This window comes from Tachyglossus aculeatus, chromosome 7, assembly GCF_015852505.1.
Source record: "Tachyglossus aculeatus isolate mTacAcu1 chromosome 7, mTacAcu1.pri, whole genome shotgun sequence".
Classification (NCBI taxonomy): domain Eukaryota; kingdom Metazoa; phylum Chordata; class Mammalia; order Monotremata; family Tachyglossidae; genus Tachyglossus; species Tachyglossus aculeatus.
Genome location: NC_052072.1, coordinates 42,395,828 through 42,410,708, shown reverse-complemented (window position 1 = coordinate 42,410,708; position 14,881 = coordinate 42,395,828). Strand labels below are relative to the sequence as shown.

Sequence of the window (14,881 nt, the reverse complement as noted above, 5' to 3'; positions counted from 1 at the left end):
GTTGAGGGAGAGGAAAAGTCTCAAGAAAATAATGATTGTTGCATTTGTTCAGTGCTAATTAATGCGCCAAGTATTGCTCTAAGTGCTAGAAGAGATACAGGTAGATCAGGTCAGACCCAATCTCTATCCTTTGTGGGGCTCACTGTCTAAGTAGGAGGGAGAACAGGTACTTAATCCCCATTTTACACTCAGAAACTGAGTCACAGAGAAGTGTCAGAGCTGGGATTAGAACACAGGTCCTCTGACTATGAGGTCCATGCTCTTTTCATTAGATCATGCTGCTTCTCCGAAATGAAAGTCTCTGGAGATGAGGTCTGATGGACCAAGCTCACTTAGCCCCACACATGAATGAGGGGAAAAGACCCAGAATTTGGGCAAGGAGGAGGGTTATGAAAGCATGGAAGAAACCCTGGAACTATGAGGAGAAAAGGGAGTTTGTGATCATAGTAATAATTGTGGTACCTAAGTACTTACTAAGAGCTTGCTAAAATAATTAGGTCAGACACAGTCCTTGTCCCATGTGAGGCCCACAGTTGAGCAGGAGGGAGAATAGGTACTATCCCTATCTCACAGATGAGGAAATGGAGGCCCAGTGAAATTAAATGACTGGTCCAAGATCACCCAGCCAGCAAGAGGCAGAGCCAGAAGTTTTTATAATTAAAAGAAAAAAAGAACTCTACTCATGATCCACTCGAGAGAGAAAGTCATTTTTCATAAGCTGTCAATCACCTGGTGAAATCAAATGGAGCACAGCCATTTACAAAAGAGAATTTGGGTAATGAAGAGGGTTATGAAAGCATGGAAGAAGCCCCAGAACTCTATGGAGAAAAGGAAGTTCATGATCATAGTAATAATTGTGGTATATAGGTGCTTACTAAGAGTTTGCTAAAATAATTAGGTCAGACACAGTCCTTGTCCCATGTGGGGCTCACAGTCTGAGTAGGAAGGAGAATAGGTACTATCCCTATTTCACAGATGAGGTAATTGAGGCCCAGTGAAATTAAATGACTGGTCCAAGATCACCCAGCCAGCAAGAGGCAGAGCAAGAATTAGAACCCAAGTCCTCTGAGTTCCAGGCCACTAACTTCAGTCACACTTTTCTCTGTTTATGTTAGGCATCAAATAATAACAGGAGTAAGGAGCTGGTGTTCACCATGAGGGCTGAGCTCCAGCAGAGTGAACTTCCCGGTGTGTATGGTGGGGGACATTATCAACATTAGAGCTGATAAATACAGCAATGGGTTTGGGAGCTCAGGAAGTCCATATTAAGTTAGAAATAATGTCTCAGATTAGATGTAGACATTTATTCCTGGATATAGCTTACAATTCTGTTCTGCAACTGTTGAAACCTTCAACAAAGTTATCTGTTTATACCCAGAATGGCTGAGTAACATTTATGTGGAGCCTGCAATATCAGAGTGTTGGTATCAGGAGGGGTGAAGGCATTTGTTAATCTTCCAGAACTCTGCAGGCATATCCCCACTTGGAGTGGGCACTGTTGCCAAACCCTTAGTCCTTTTGGGGAATTTGAATGTGAGTATCCTGTGGGTATTTGCAGCAAACCACTGGAGCAATCTCAGTGTACATTAATATGGAGTCCTTAAATAGACCCTACCCTGGTTGTAAATTGTTAGGGGCATGAGGCATCTGGTACTAGAAACTGAGGGGAGGTGGGGAGAAATTGGTGTGAAGCTTCTCCTTAATTCACACCTAGAGAAAAGAGAAGAGTATGAGACAGGTGAAGCAGAAGATGAAATGAGTATTAAAACTGATGGAAAAAGAAAGGAAGCAGAATCTTTGGACTCGATAGCTGGATATTGGCTGGATAAAAGAGGACTATTTGTGTGCTTTAGAAGATAGTGAAAAGGGCAAATTCTCATGTAGAAGCAGAAAATGAACAAATGAGCCAAGAACAAAAATAAAATTTATAAATAATGGGAGGGATATTTCTCAGATAATTTCATGTCAAAGAAAAATGGACAAGCAATGTGAAATTAGTGATGGGTAAACATTGCTAGATGTATTCCCAGAACTAAGTGCCTTCTGGGAACTAGAGAAGCAGCGTGGCTCAGTGGAAAGAGCCCGGGCTTTGGAGTCAGAGGTCATGGGTTCAAATCCCGGCTTCACCAATTGTCAGCTGTGTGACTTTGGGCAAATCACTTAACTTCTCTGTGCCTGTTACCTCATCTGTAAAATCATCATCAATCGTATTTATTGAGCGCTTACTGTGTGCAGAGCACTGTACTAAGCGCTTGGGAAGTACAAGTTGGCAACATATAGAAGACAGTCCCTACTCAACAGTGGGCTCACAGTCTAAAATGAGGATTAAGACTGTAAGCCCCCTGTGGGACAACCTGATCACCTTGTAACCTCCCCAGCACTTAGAACAGTGTTTTGCACATAGTAAGTGCTTAATAAATGCCATTATTATTATTAACTAGCAGTGAAAAATGTTTCTCAAGATTATGCCTGCTATATATGAAGCAAGATATGCAAGATATGCCCAGCACTTAGAACAGTGCTTTGCACATAGTAAGTGCTTAATAAATGCCATCATTATTATTGACAAAGAATAGGAGAGAAAGAACAGATGATTCTTACAGAATTACAGACACAATCAGGTCTGTTTTAGAAGTGTAAAAGGCCCAAAACACATTCACCATAGAGTATTGTTGAGTCAAAATCATTTAGGAAAGAAAGAGGGAAATTGTCACTATGGGGAAGAAAAAAGAAAAATGGCACAGTATAGAAATATTTAGCTTGTCTTTCACTGTTAAATTTTTTATGGTGTTAAGCACTTACTTTGTGAGAGACACTGTACTAAATGCTGGGGTAAGGACAAGTTAATCAAGCTGGACAGAGTCCACGTCCCCACACGGGGCTCACAGTATTTATACATGGGGGAAGCGGCATTATGTAGTGGATTGAACACAGGCCTGGGAGTCAGAAGGTCATGAGTTCTAATCCCGGCTCTTCCACTTGTCTGCTGTGTGACCTTGGGGAAGTCACTTAACTTTTCAGGGCCTCAGTTACCTCATCTATAAAATGGGGATTGAGACTGTGAGCCCTAGGTGTGACAGGGACTGTGTCCAACCCAATTTGCTTGTATCCTCCCCTGCACTTAGTACAGAGCTTACTGAGTGCAGAGCTATTTACTGAGTGCTTGAGAGGTATGTAAAATAATGGGCTACCTGGGGGATTGTGCGAAATGCCAAATAAAAAAGTTTAAACTTCAATCCAATGAAAGAGTGAAACTATTTGCTGAAGTGTTGCAGAGGAGTTGAATTTTAGTCAGATCATAAAAATAATTGGAGTTCAGTTCATCTTGTACCTTAAGTACCTGGATTTCTACTGTCCCCAAAACTGGGATGGATGTTTATTGGGATGACATTTTCTTGAAATATTTTTCTTTACAGAAAAATTATGTGAAAATCAGCGTGGCTTAGAGGAAAGGCACAGTTTTGGGATCAGGGGACAGCTTCACAATTTCCTGCTGTGTAAACTTGGGCAAGTCACAACTGCTCTGTACCTCAGTTTCCTCATCTGAAAAGAGGGGATTAAATAAATATCTGCTGTCCCTCCTACTAAAACTGTGAACCCCGTATGGGACGGGGATTGGATCAAATCTGATTAACTTGTATCTACCCCAGAGCTTAGAACAATCCTTGACATATAGTGAGTGCTTTATAAATGCATAAAAAAGATATATTGTGTTAAGGGAAAACATGTGCTTTTGTAATTTCTATTTTTATTGGCAGCTGGAATTGGATACAGAGAAATGGGTTAGCAAAAACTCTTGTTTGATTCTAGGATTGATTTAACCTTTGGGCTAAGGGAATGTAGAGAAGAATTAGATGACCCAAATTTAACAGCCAGGCAAAAAAACTGTTAAATGAACTAGGTGACAGTTTTATTGTCGTAAACCTGAACACAATGAATTAAACTACTTGGGAGGCAGTGTGACTTGGTGGTAAGAGCATAGTACTGCAAGTCAAAAGGTCCAGATTCTAGTCTTGGCTCCACTGTTTGCCTGCTGTCATTTAACCTCTTTGTGCCTCAGTTTCCTCATCTATGAAATGGGGATAAAATACCTGTTCTCCCTCCCTCTTAGACTGAGTCCTGTATCAAGCAGGGATTGTGATCAATCTGACTGTCTTGTATCTACTACCCCAGCACTTAGCACAGTGCTTGACACATAGTATGGGCTTGATAAGTACCATCATTGCTATTACTACTATTATTATTTGCTGCATATAACGGCCCCCTAGGAAAAATGGAGACTTGTTCAGATTAAACATATGGAGGGTCAAACCTAACCTGTTAAACATATGACCCAAACATGTGATCCATGGAGAGACAAAGAAGTAGAATTCCCTGTCTTAGAGGGAACCACCAAATTTTTGGCATATACAAAAAGTATTCTGCACATGGAGCTGCCACTGAGGGTGCTTGGAAATCTGTCACCTTGTGTGGCTGAGTAGTCCTGGCACTGGAAGGGTAAGCATGGACCACTTTAGTCTGAACTCAGCTCACTTTTTGGCCTCCCACTCCTGCCTGGTTCCCTATCCTCACCTTGATTCATAGGAAAGCACAGGACAGTACAAAGCTCTCCTGTAAGAAGAAATTGATTTAATGCCTTTAATATGCTCTGGAAAACTTAATTTACCTCAGATAATCTAAATAGATTACTCCCAGAGAGCATTTTTGTTCACCTTGGCATTGATATATAGGCCAAACGATAATAGTGGTAATGATAATACTAATGCTAGTTTGTACACTGAAATCACAGGGAAGGCTTGGGGTAGCAGAAAGTAATGATCTTAATTTGGAATTTTACCAGCATCAACCTTTTCTGGGTGAGGCTCTTGAAAGTGGAGTGATAAAAGGTTGATAAATAACCAGAGGGATAAATGGTTTGAGCATTTGGAAGCAGTTAAAAGTATTCAAACTTTTTAATCATATTTTTCTGTAGTTAAGAGTACTTCTGGGTTTGTCAGAAGTGTTTCATGACTCCTTAGGGAATAATTGCAACCTTAGGTGTCTTCTATTATTCTTAATTGGTGGGAGAGCTTCTCTTGGTGACAGTAAGTGGCCTTAAAAATAGGAAAAATTACTTTCAGAAGTGAAAATGCCCTCTGATATTTATGCATCACTTTATTAATTATGCAGGCATTGTTTCTAAGCAGCTGCCTATATTTTTTTTTTACCAAGTTATACATATATGTATATCAGTTTGTGCATAAGTGTGTGAAGGAGGGGCATAATTGATTGCAATTTTTTTCCTCTTTAACAAAACATCATTCATCCTTAGAGGAAACAATTCCTTTAATGTTGCCAAAAAGTAGAGCAAAATAGTAGATTTGAAATGTTTATTGAGCATATTAATTTTTGGAAAAAAATAAATAAAATAAAGTCTTGATTAAAAGCTCCAAACAAAAACTTTGCCCAATTGCCTGGATGACTCAGCTATTAAAAGCATCAAAGTAACTAGTTGTATAAGTAGGCTTTCAGGTTTCACTATTAACATGAACTGGCTAACACCTCGCTTCTTGACTGTTATTTTCATTCCTCAGTTCATTGAGGGATGGCTCTATGTACATGTAGAAGAATTGGAATTGTATAAAGCCTATCTTTGGAAGAAATGTGGGTCTATAGCCACCTCTTCTGAGCATTTAGTTCCCACTTTTGAATTTTTCAGTGAGTTTTATAATTGAGTTACCCTCAGGATAGCCTTGCATTGTAAACCAATCTAAATACCTCTATTTTATTTTTTAAAAAATGAAGCAATATGACCTGATGAAGAGAGGATGGAGAGAAAGGGAGAGGCACCCACTAGTAGCTTCATATTAAGGAGATAAGTGTATGTGTGTGTAAATGGAATTAACACTTATGAACGTGATGCTACAGGTAATGATCTCTTATCCATATACTGGATATGGTTAAAGATCTCTGAGGTACTGAAAGTCCAAACCACACTGAATGTATGCAAATATTGTCCTTTGACTCACTAACATATTTGTCACTTGCAGCAACTGCAGTTGTTTTAAAATCTAGCTCTTTTACACTGATTTCTCCAAAACTCCTATTTATGAATCACAACCCCTCTTATGATTGCCTCTGCCAGTTGCAGTTACCGTTCAAAAGCTTGCAGACTGGCTGCAATTTTTGAGATTTCCTTCCTTACATATTCAAAACGTTCAATCTGCCCCGCATACTGATTCTCCAGAGAGTAATCCTTATATATCCGCTAACAGAAGAGTTTTAATGATACTTTTAACTTCTTACTTTGGAAGAGCAGAACCAACTTCCAAATCCCTGGTCTCTTCCAGAAATAAGGCAGAATTCCATATGATGAACTTGGCTAGACCTACTTTTCAGCCTTAATTTACCTGCTGGTGCTAGAGGGAAAAGAGTCTATCAGGGTGCCTACAACTCAGAGTGGATCAACAAGGCTTTTGAGCCTGTGTTAACTTCTCAAGGGAGAAGACAGCATTTTTGAGAAAGCAGTACGGCCTGTTGGAAAGAGTACAGACCGAGAAGTCAGAGGATCTGGATCCTATTCCTAGTTCTGTCACCTGACTGCTTGGACAAGTAACAGCTTCTCAATGACTCATTTTCCTCATCTGTATAATGGGGATTAAATACCTGTTTTCCCTTCTACTTAGACTGTGAGACCAATGAGGGACTGTAACCAACTTAACTATTTTAGCGCTTAGTAGAGTGCCTAGAACATAGTAATCACTTCTACCAATAATAATAATTATTATTATCATTATTATTACCAGGTTTGCTTAGTAGGTGTTAGAACCCAAGTCTATTGATGGTGCCAAATTGCTTTTCCACAGCCTTCTAATTCAGTATAGATATCTTTGCATTGAGTACAGTGGGGCAAAACAGCTCACCAGAGTTACAGCCTAAGAGAATCAACCCAGTCACCTGTTCTCTCAGCCTAGTCAGGAAAGCAAGGGCCTGATTAGGGAACCTTTGGTTTGAAAATAATATTAATGTGAGCTTCAGGAAGGGAGGTCCTTAATCTGAAGACCGAGCTTCCGGCACATGGAGGTGTGTAGGGGAGATAATAACAATTATGGTAGCCTGGTTTAGTGGAAAGAGCCCGGGCTTGGGAGTCAGAGGTCGTGGGTTCTAATCCCGGCTCAGCCACATGTCAGCTGTGTGACATTGGGCAAATCACTTCACTTCTCTGGGCGTCAGTTATCTCTTCTGGAAAATGGGGATGAAGACTGTGAGCCCCAAGTGGGACAACCTGATAACCTTGTATCTACCCCAGCACTTAGAACAGTGCTTGGCACATAGTAAGCATTTAACAAATACCAAAATTATTATTATTATTATTTCTTAAGCATTACTACATGCCAGACACTGCAGTGAGCACTGGGGTAGTTACAAAATAATCAGGTTGGACACAGTCCCTGCCCCACATGGGGCTCACACTCTTATCCCCCATCTGACAGATGAGGTAACTGAGGCACAGAGAAGTGACTTGCCCATGGTCACACAGCTGATGAGCAGCAGAGCCAGGATTAGAATCCCAGTCCTCCTGACTTCTAGTCCCGTGATCTAACGCTACACCAAGCAACTTCTCAAGAGGGATCAAGATATGAGCCCAGAGACAACTGCCCTTGATAGGCCTGCCTGCTCTGCCCATATTCTAACCAAAGAAAGCATGTTCCAACAGGTACCTCTGTGGTAAGTAACCGTTGAACCTGAGATTGGAACCAAATGGAGCTCAAGTGAGTCACAGACTGGTCCCGGCACATGCACGTTCAACTGGGATTCTACCGTCACATATTGCCGAACTCACCTCCAAAACTGGCATTCAAGGGAGAGCAGCCCCTTTCCCCTCCCTCCCTAGTATTTGCCCCTTGTTGGCAAACACAGATAAGTTTGTTTTACACTATTTAAATGATTTGTATCTGAATTTATAGGCATTGGTATACATTTTATAATTTTTGGTTTGGCAGTAGATTACTGCCAAACCAGAGAAACTACTATTGAGTTCCTAATCAACTTTGGCAGCAGCCATCAAACAAGAATGATTTCTTCCCATATGACTTATACTATTAATGAAGCCAATCTGAAACTGGCAGAGTTTGCTGCAGATGGATAAATATTTCCAAACAAGGAGAGTTGTTCAGGGTTCCCCATTTACTACTTTTTTGCTCCGTCTCATCTGACAGTGATTTTAATAAACTGAATGCCTTGTGTTCTCTTTTCCATGAATTATCCCTGGGTAATGTGGTGGTGTTTTTATATCGTATTTGTTAAGCACTTACTATGTGCCAGGCATACAAGGTAATCAGTTGGGACACAGTCCCTGTCCCATGTGGGGCTCACAGTCTTAATCCCCATTTTACAGATGAAGTGGCTAAGGCACAGAGAAGTGAAGTGACTTGCCCAAGGTCAAACAGCATACAAGTGGCAGAGCTAGGGCTAGAACCCAGGACTTTCTAACTCCCAGGCCAATGCTCTATTTATTAGGCCATGCTGCTTCTTTTTTGATTCTGAATTTTTCCCAATAGTCCTGAGGCACCTTTATAAATTGTTTTTGTTCTTTTACGTTTCTCTTTTGACTTAACTGGAAAGAGAGTAATTGGCCTGGGAGCTTGAAATCAAACACTGTGGTCATGTGTAAGCTTGTTGTGGGCAGGGACTGTGTCTATGAACTGTGTTATACTGTACTCTCCCAAGTGCTTAGTACAGTGCTCTTCTCAGAGGAAGCACTCAATAAACTCAACTGATTGAGTGATGTGACTTGTCCAGCAAAGTTACTAATTGACAGTCAATATTTGCACTTCTGAAGGCAGCACTGACACTGTTTTCCTGAGCTCCTTGGAATGTTTTTTTCTTTTACATCTCAACTCTCCCAAAACTGGTTTAGGATATGTAAGTGCTATGGTAGACATTCCATTCTTCAGGGCTCCAAAACTGCAAGTGTATTTTTGATAGGATGCTGAATTTTTAAATCAGTCAGCACTTGGGGAGAGATGGCTTTCATATTTTCCATCATATCATGCATCTGAAATGAGTCAATCAATTGTATTTATTGTGCACCTACTGTGTGCAGTGCACTGTACCTAAGCACTTCAGAGAACACAGAGTTAGCAGAGTCCCTCCCTACCCTTGAAGATCTTACAATCTAGCAAGGAGAGTCAGAGAGTGAAATAATTTACAGATAAGGAGGAAGAAGGAAAAGTGGGTATGTATGTAAGTTAGTGCTTAAATAGTAGGACATGAAAATCATACATTCAGAACTGGTACAGGTGGTTTTGAGTACCAAAATGAACAGCTAGTGCAGGAATGCTGAAGAGGTAGTAGGAGGAATACAGTCTGGGAAAAAAGACAAATTAATCACGGGGGGGGACTCCTGGCTCCTTAAGAGCTTCTGGAGTTCCTTGTCTTTTGGAAATTAAGCGTCAATCCCATTTTATCCCTATGTGACTTAGCAAAGACATCACCTAATAGCTTGGATATGTGCTTCAGAGTAAATATCATCAAAATATTTAAATTAAATGACAGATGGAAAAAGTTGTAGTTTGAGATTACCTGGGTGAAATTCTAGTCTAGTAGAATTTCCGGTGTGGTGTAGTTCTGGTGTAGTTCTAGTCTGTTGTAGTGGTCTAGTAACATGAAAGAAAAGTTAAAAAGAGCATTGCAGAACTTTAGTCTCAACTTTGGAAAGTCCAGAATTTGGTTTCTTGTAGAGTTTGGAGAGCAGTTGGACAGCCAAAGAAACCTTCACAATCATCATCACCTACCACAACTATTAGACAACTACTGTGGGCAAAGCTCTGTATTAGGCCCTTGAAAACACTCAGAAGGATATAGGCTCTACTTTTGACGATCTTAATATTCCCCATTGATTGTCCAAGTTCTTCCTGACATCAAGGAAGGCTAAAGACGTGTTTGTTCTTAGCAGGTTTCCTGAAGCTTAGAAACCCTGAAGACCTTGTCAGGTGCTCTAAACCTGTAGGAATTCCAAGAGGAGTTCCTTTGGAAATAGAATGAATCAGTTTGGTCATTATTATTAACAATAATAATGACAGTATTTTGTAAGTGTTTATTCTGTACCAAGCACTACACTAAGCACTGGGGTTAGGTAGAGGATAAGTAGGTTGGATATTAGTCCCTGTCCCATTTTGGGCTCACAGTCTAAGTAAGAGGAGAACAGGTATTGAATTTCCATTTTATAGATGAAGAAACTGAGTCACAAGCACTTGGACAAGTTGTGACTTGTCCAAGATCATCCAACAGGCCAATGAAAGAGCTTGGATTAGAACCCAGGTCCCCTGACTCCCAGGCCCTGCAATGATCTTCTGAAGTTCCCATAGGCAGATCAAAAAGAGTAATCTCCTGTTTACTGAATTTATCAATCAATTGTATTTATTGAGCACTTACTGTGTCCAGAGCACTGTAATAAACACTTGGGAGAGTACAAAATAACAGAGTTAGTAGACACATTCCCTGCCCACAACAAGCTTAGAGTCTAGAGGTATGTTGTCGCCCATTGAAATATGATTTCATGATTTTCTTATAATTTTTTCTATGCCTGCCTTTTCTTTGCTCACCCCTTCAGCTTGCCATATAAAAACTGTTTGGAAATCCTGCTGCCATCCAACTTACCCCTATTATCTTGTCCAACAAAGCTGTGGTCTTTGTTTCAGAAGTCCTCAACTGAGTTCCAGAATCTCACTATATTTTTTCTGAGGCAGGTAGCATTGATGCAGTTGGTCAAGCAGGCAGATGAGGCATCAGTATTGTCAGTCTTCTAAAGGACATGGTGGTCTTCCTGATTTGTATTTCCATTTCTTTATTATTCATCATTGGACAGTGGGCTGCTTAGCAGAATTCAGTGATTGTGCTACTGATGAACATTTTTGGACATGTTTAGAGGGTGTTTGTTTACCATAGTTTACTTCATGATTATTGTTGTTCAAAGCATTGGGCTGCCTCTGCAAAATGGTTCTGTATCATCTGTGTGTATTTTGATGAATATGCCTCTAGGGCACAGTCATTTATGAAAAGCAACTCCTTGATGACTCTCTCAAATATGTGTTACCTAAAGGAACACTTGTAACCTAAAGGAAGCTTCTTGGAGAACTTGAAGTATATTCCCCACACCCACATGCAGATGCCTTGTTGCATCCTAAATTAAGGCTGTGTAAAAGAAAATGAACAAGACTAGACCTATTAAAACAACCCTGTATGGTGATGGGGAACGTGTCGGAAAAGGCACTTTCTGTACTGAAACCTTCAACACCCGTGGTTGGTAGCATACCCCACACCAAAGTCTTACACAAGTAGGCCACTCGGTTTGATTGTTCTTGAGGGAAAGGGCAAGTTGGAAGCACCATGACAGGTGGAGTAGCCCTATTTAGGAATACATTACTTACCCCAGTGGAAAAAGGGAAAAAAAAAAGATAGACTACTGAAACTGGAAATAATTTCTTCCTCCAAATATTTGGCAAAAAATCCTGTGTATATATGTGTGTTGTCTCCTGTAGGTTAGAGGAACTTTTATGCTGGGCATCTACTATGCAGCTCCTTGAGGGAACATGTTTACTTGATATTTTCAAAGCTGCATGCTGCCTGCGGACTGCCTAAGGGCTATAGCAACTGCATATCCCATCTCATTGTACTATTTGCTTTTTAGTGTGAGTGAGGGGAGCAAGGTATGGTCTGACTCTCTGCATGGTTCAGTTGAAAAACTGAACCAACCCAACCCAAAATTCTTGTTACTACAACCCAGAACTCTCCTACCATAACCCAGCCCACAAACTCCACTCCTCTAATGCTAACCTTCTCACTGTACCTCTACCTTGTCTATCTCATCACCGGCCCCCTTCCATGTCCCGCCTCTGGCCTGGAATGCCCTCCCTCCTCAAATCCAACAGACAATTACTCTCCCCCGCTTCAAAGTCTTATTGAAGACACACCTCCTCCAAGAGGCCTTCCCTGACTAAGCCTTCCTTTCGTCTTCTCCCACTCCCTTCTGCATCACCCTGACTTATTCCCTTTAATCATTCCCCCTCCCAGCCCCACAGTACTTATGTACATATCTGTAATTTTATTTACATTATTTTCTATATACTTCTTCAGTCTATAATCTCGTTATGGGCAGGTAATGTATCCTTTTATGGTTGTATTGTTCACTACCAAGCTCTTAGTAAAGTACTCTGTATCCAGTAAGCGCTCAATAAATATGATTGAATGCATGAACTGCTGATTTGGGTCTAGTTTAAGCAGGGACTTAAATGAGTGTTCCCACTCAGCAGCCTGATGTACAGCCATTTTGAGGCACAGAAATGCTATCAGAAGCAATTAGGTGTGCAGCTGGAGACCTGTAAAAGGGAACAGCTGGGCTCAGGAACACACCTATCACTTCATCTCCTTTTCTCTGCTTTTCGTGACACCTCCCGGACTATGTTTTGGGGTCTCTGCTTTCCCCTATATCCTGTATTGGAGCAAAAAACTCAACCTGATACTATGAAGAGTTTTCTAAGCAAGAAGTTGTTTTCCTAGCTATGTACTGTGCCTTGTCACTTATTTGCAACCATATCCCTATTTGGCTGTACAGAACTAAAGTCTTTCTCACTGAGAAAACTCCTACCAGGTCTTGGTTGAGTGCAGTTCACATTTTAAAGAACTGTGGAGAGCACTATCAAACTGAAATGGGAGGGAGACAGAGGGTGAGATGTATAGGGAGATGGAGGTTGGAGGAGGAGGAGGAGGAAAAATAAGCTGACAGAGTTAGGGGGAGCCTGCCATGGAAAGTACCCAACCAGGAATTGTAAATTTCAAATCCCTGCTGCTCCCTTCTCCTTCATGCCCCCTATGCCCTCCACTGAACAGTGGGGGCCTGATCTTCTTCCTGTCGAAATCAACAACAACTTCCTGCTCTCTAAACTGTAAGCTCCTTGTTGGCAGAGAACGTGTCTACTTACATTTATATTGTACTTTCTCCTTAGCTTGCTGTAAGCACTCAGTAATTGATTGACAGTTTGACTGTGCCCAGTGGTATACTGAATGTTTCTGGCAGCGAATAGATGAAGTCAACAAGCAAGTTTGGAAGTCATTGCGGTCATTATCATGGCCTTGGCTGAATTAAATAGTATGGCTAAGGCTTTACCAATGAAAAAGAGTAATTTCAGATATTCTGTTTATAGGAATGCTGCTGGAACAGAGAGCAAGAGTGTGAACTACTTATTCCTTGGATTAGTGCTTAGGTTTGGGTTTGAACCTAGTAAGCTAACTCAGAAGAGTACAGGCTGGTTATATAAACTCAAATGCCACAGTGTCCCGATGGGACACTGGGGTTCGATTCCCTGATGGGGAATGAGATCATTTTAGGTGTTAGTCCAGTGCTCTGTACCCAGTAAGGGCATAATAAATACGATTGAATGAAGTACTATTGAATGAATGAATTGGAGTAGAGGATCTAGAATCATCATCATAATAAAAATGATGGTATTTGTGAGGCACTTACTATGTGCCAGGAACTGATCTAAGAGCTGGGGTAGGTACAAGGTAATCAGGTTGTCCCATGTGAGGCTCACAGTCTTAATCCCCATTTTACAGATGAGGTAACTGAGGCACAGAGAAGTTAAGTGACTTGCCCAAGGTCACACAGCAGACAAGTGGTGGAGCCAGGATTAGAACCCATGGCCTCTGATTCCCAAGCCTGTGCTCTTGCCACTAGGCCACGAATAGCTCAAAAACCACTAGAGTTAAAACACTCAGTTAAATAGGATTTCAAAAATCACTTAGGACCCACTTGTCATCAGGTGATTTTCATTGACATTCCACATTCAGCTGGTTTAAATAAAGTTGCTTGAGTTTGAATTTGCAGGTAACAGAGTCGTGGACTTGGTTTGCAAGAGATGCATGACTGAGAGTTAGAACTAGGGGTTCTCAAACTTTGTCTCCCATTGACTTCCTGGTGGCAGAGCCGGTAAGTGAGAGGTTACTTTAAACCATCCGTATAACGGATTTTAATAATATGTCAGAAGTCTTGTCAGGCTTAATTAAGGAATCTTTATTTCCTTTTTGAAATACTCAGAACAAAGGTGTTGGATGCTGAAGTGTGAAATGACAGAAAATGATTATAATTCGTTAGAAAATGAAAGCTTTGATGTAAACTCTGATGTTGTGCTGCTGAGGTCTAATTTATGGCAAAGTGGGAATCATGACACATGGTGGAAAGGGAACCCTAATTTTGTAGTTTCTAAAACATAATGGAGAGTTGCTGGGGGGATTGTAAGCTTTTCAATTAACTGTTTGCTGTTCCTTTTAAATGCAGTTCAGTTGGCTGTTTAGATTCATGAGAACAGCGATGGTCACCTTAGATTCCCTCTTATCTAATGCAGGTTGGTGGAGACCCCAGCCCACTTCTCCTGGAAAGAAAGTTACTATCACTCTACCATGTCCCAGAGTTCGCAGACAAGCGAATTCCTCAGTCCAGAGGTTTTCCAACACATCTGGGATTTCCTAGAACAGTAAGTATGGAAACAAGGAGAAAGGTCATATATTAGACCCTGGAAAGAGATCTTTAAAATACAGTGAACAGCCTTAGAGATGAACAATTTGGTCTTAACATGCCTGCTGTAACCTAAACCTATTCTGTTTGATGTTTATGTCGATAGCACTTAAGCATCCTGAGTCTACCCCAGGGAATTATCTATGTAGGACTGTCATTATTCCAGTTTTAACACTATGAAATTGTATGTGCAATGTTAACAAATTCATTTCATTTCATATAAATTCATTTCATACACTTCATTTCCTAACTTTTTGGCATTTTCTTTGAAACATAATAAAACTTTCAAACTTTGAAACCACATTTGTAGTGCCAAATATCTTCTAG

General features: G+C 40.7%; 1 protein-coding gene across 2 annotated transcripts in view; it reads left to right on the top strand.

The window, feature by feature from the left end:
- Window positions 1-14,881, top strand: part of TP63 (tumor protein p63) — a 352,304-nt gene that overhangs the window by 182,183 nt on the left and 155,240 nt on the right. For both annotated transcript variants that reach the window (XM_038749335.1, XM_038749337.1), the window contains exon 2: window positions 14,385-14,513. In XM_038749335.1, the coding sequence (XP_038605263.1) occupies window positions 14,440-14,513 (74 nt within the window). In that variant the 5' untranslated portion in view covers window positions 14,385-14,439. The remainder of the gene's footprint in view (window positions 1-14,384; window positions 14,514-14,881) is intronic.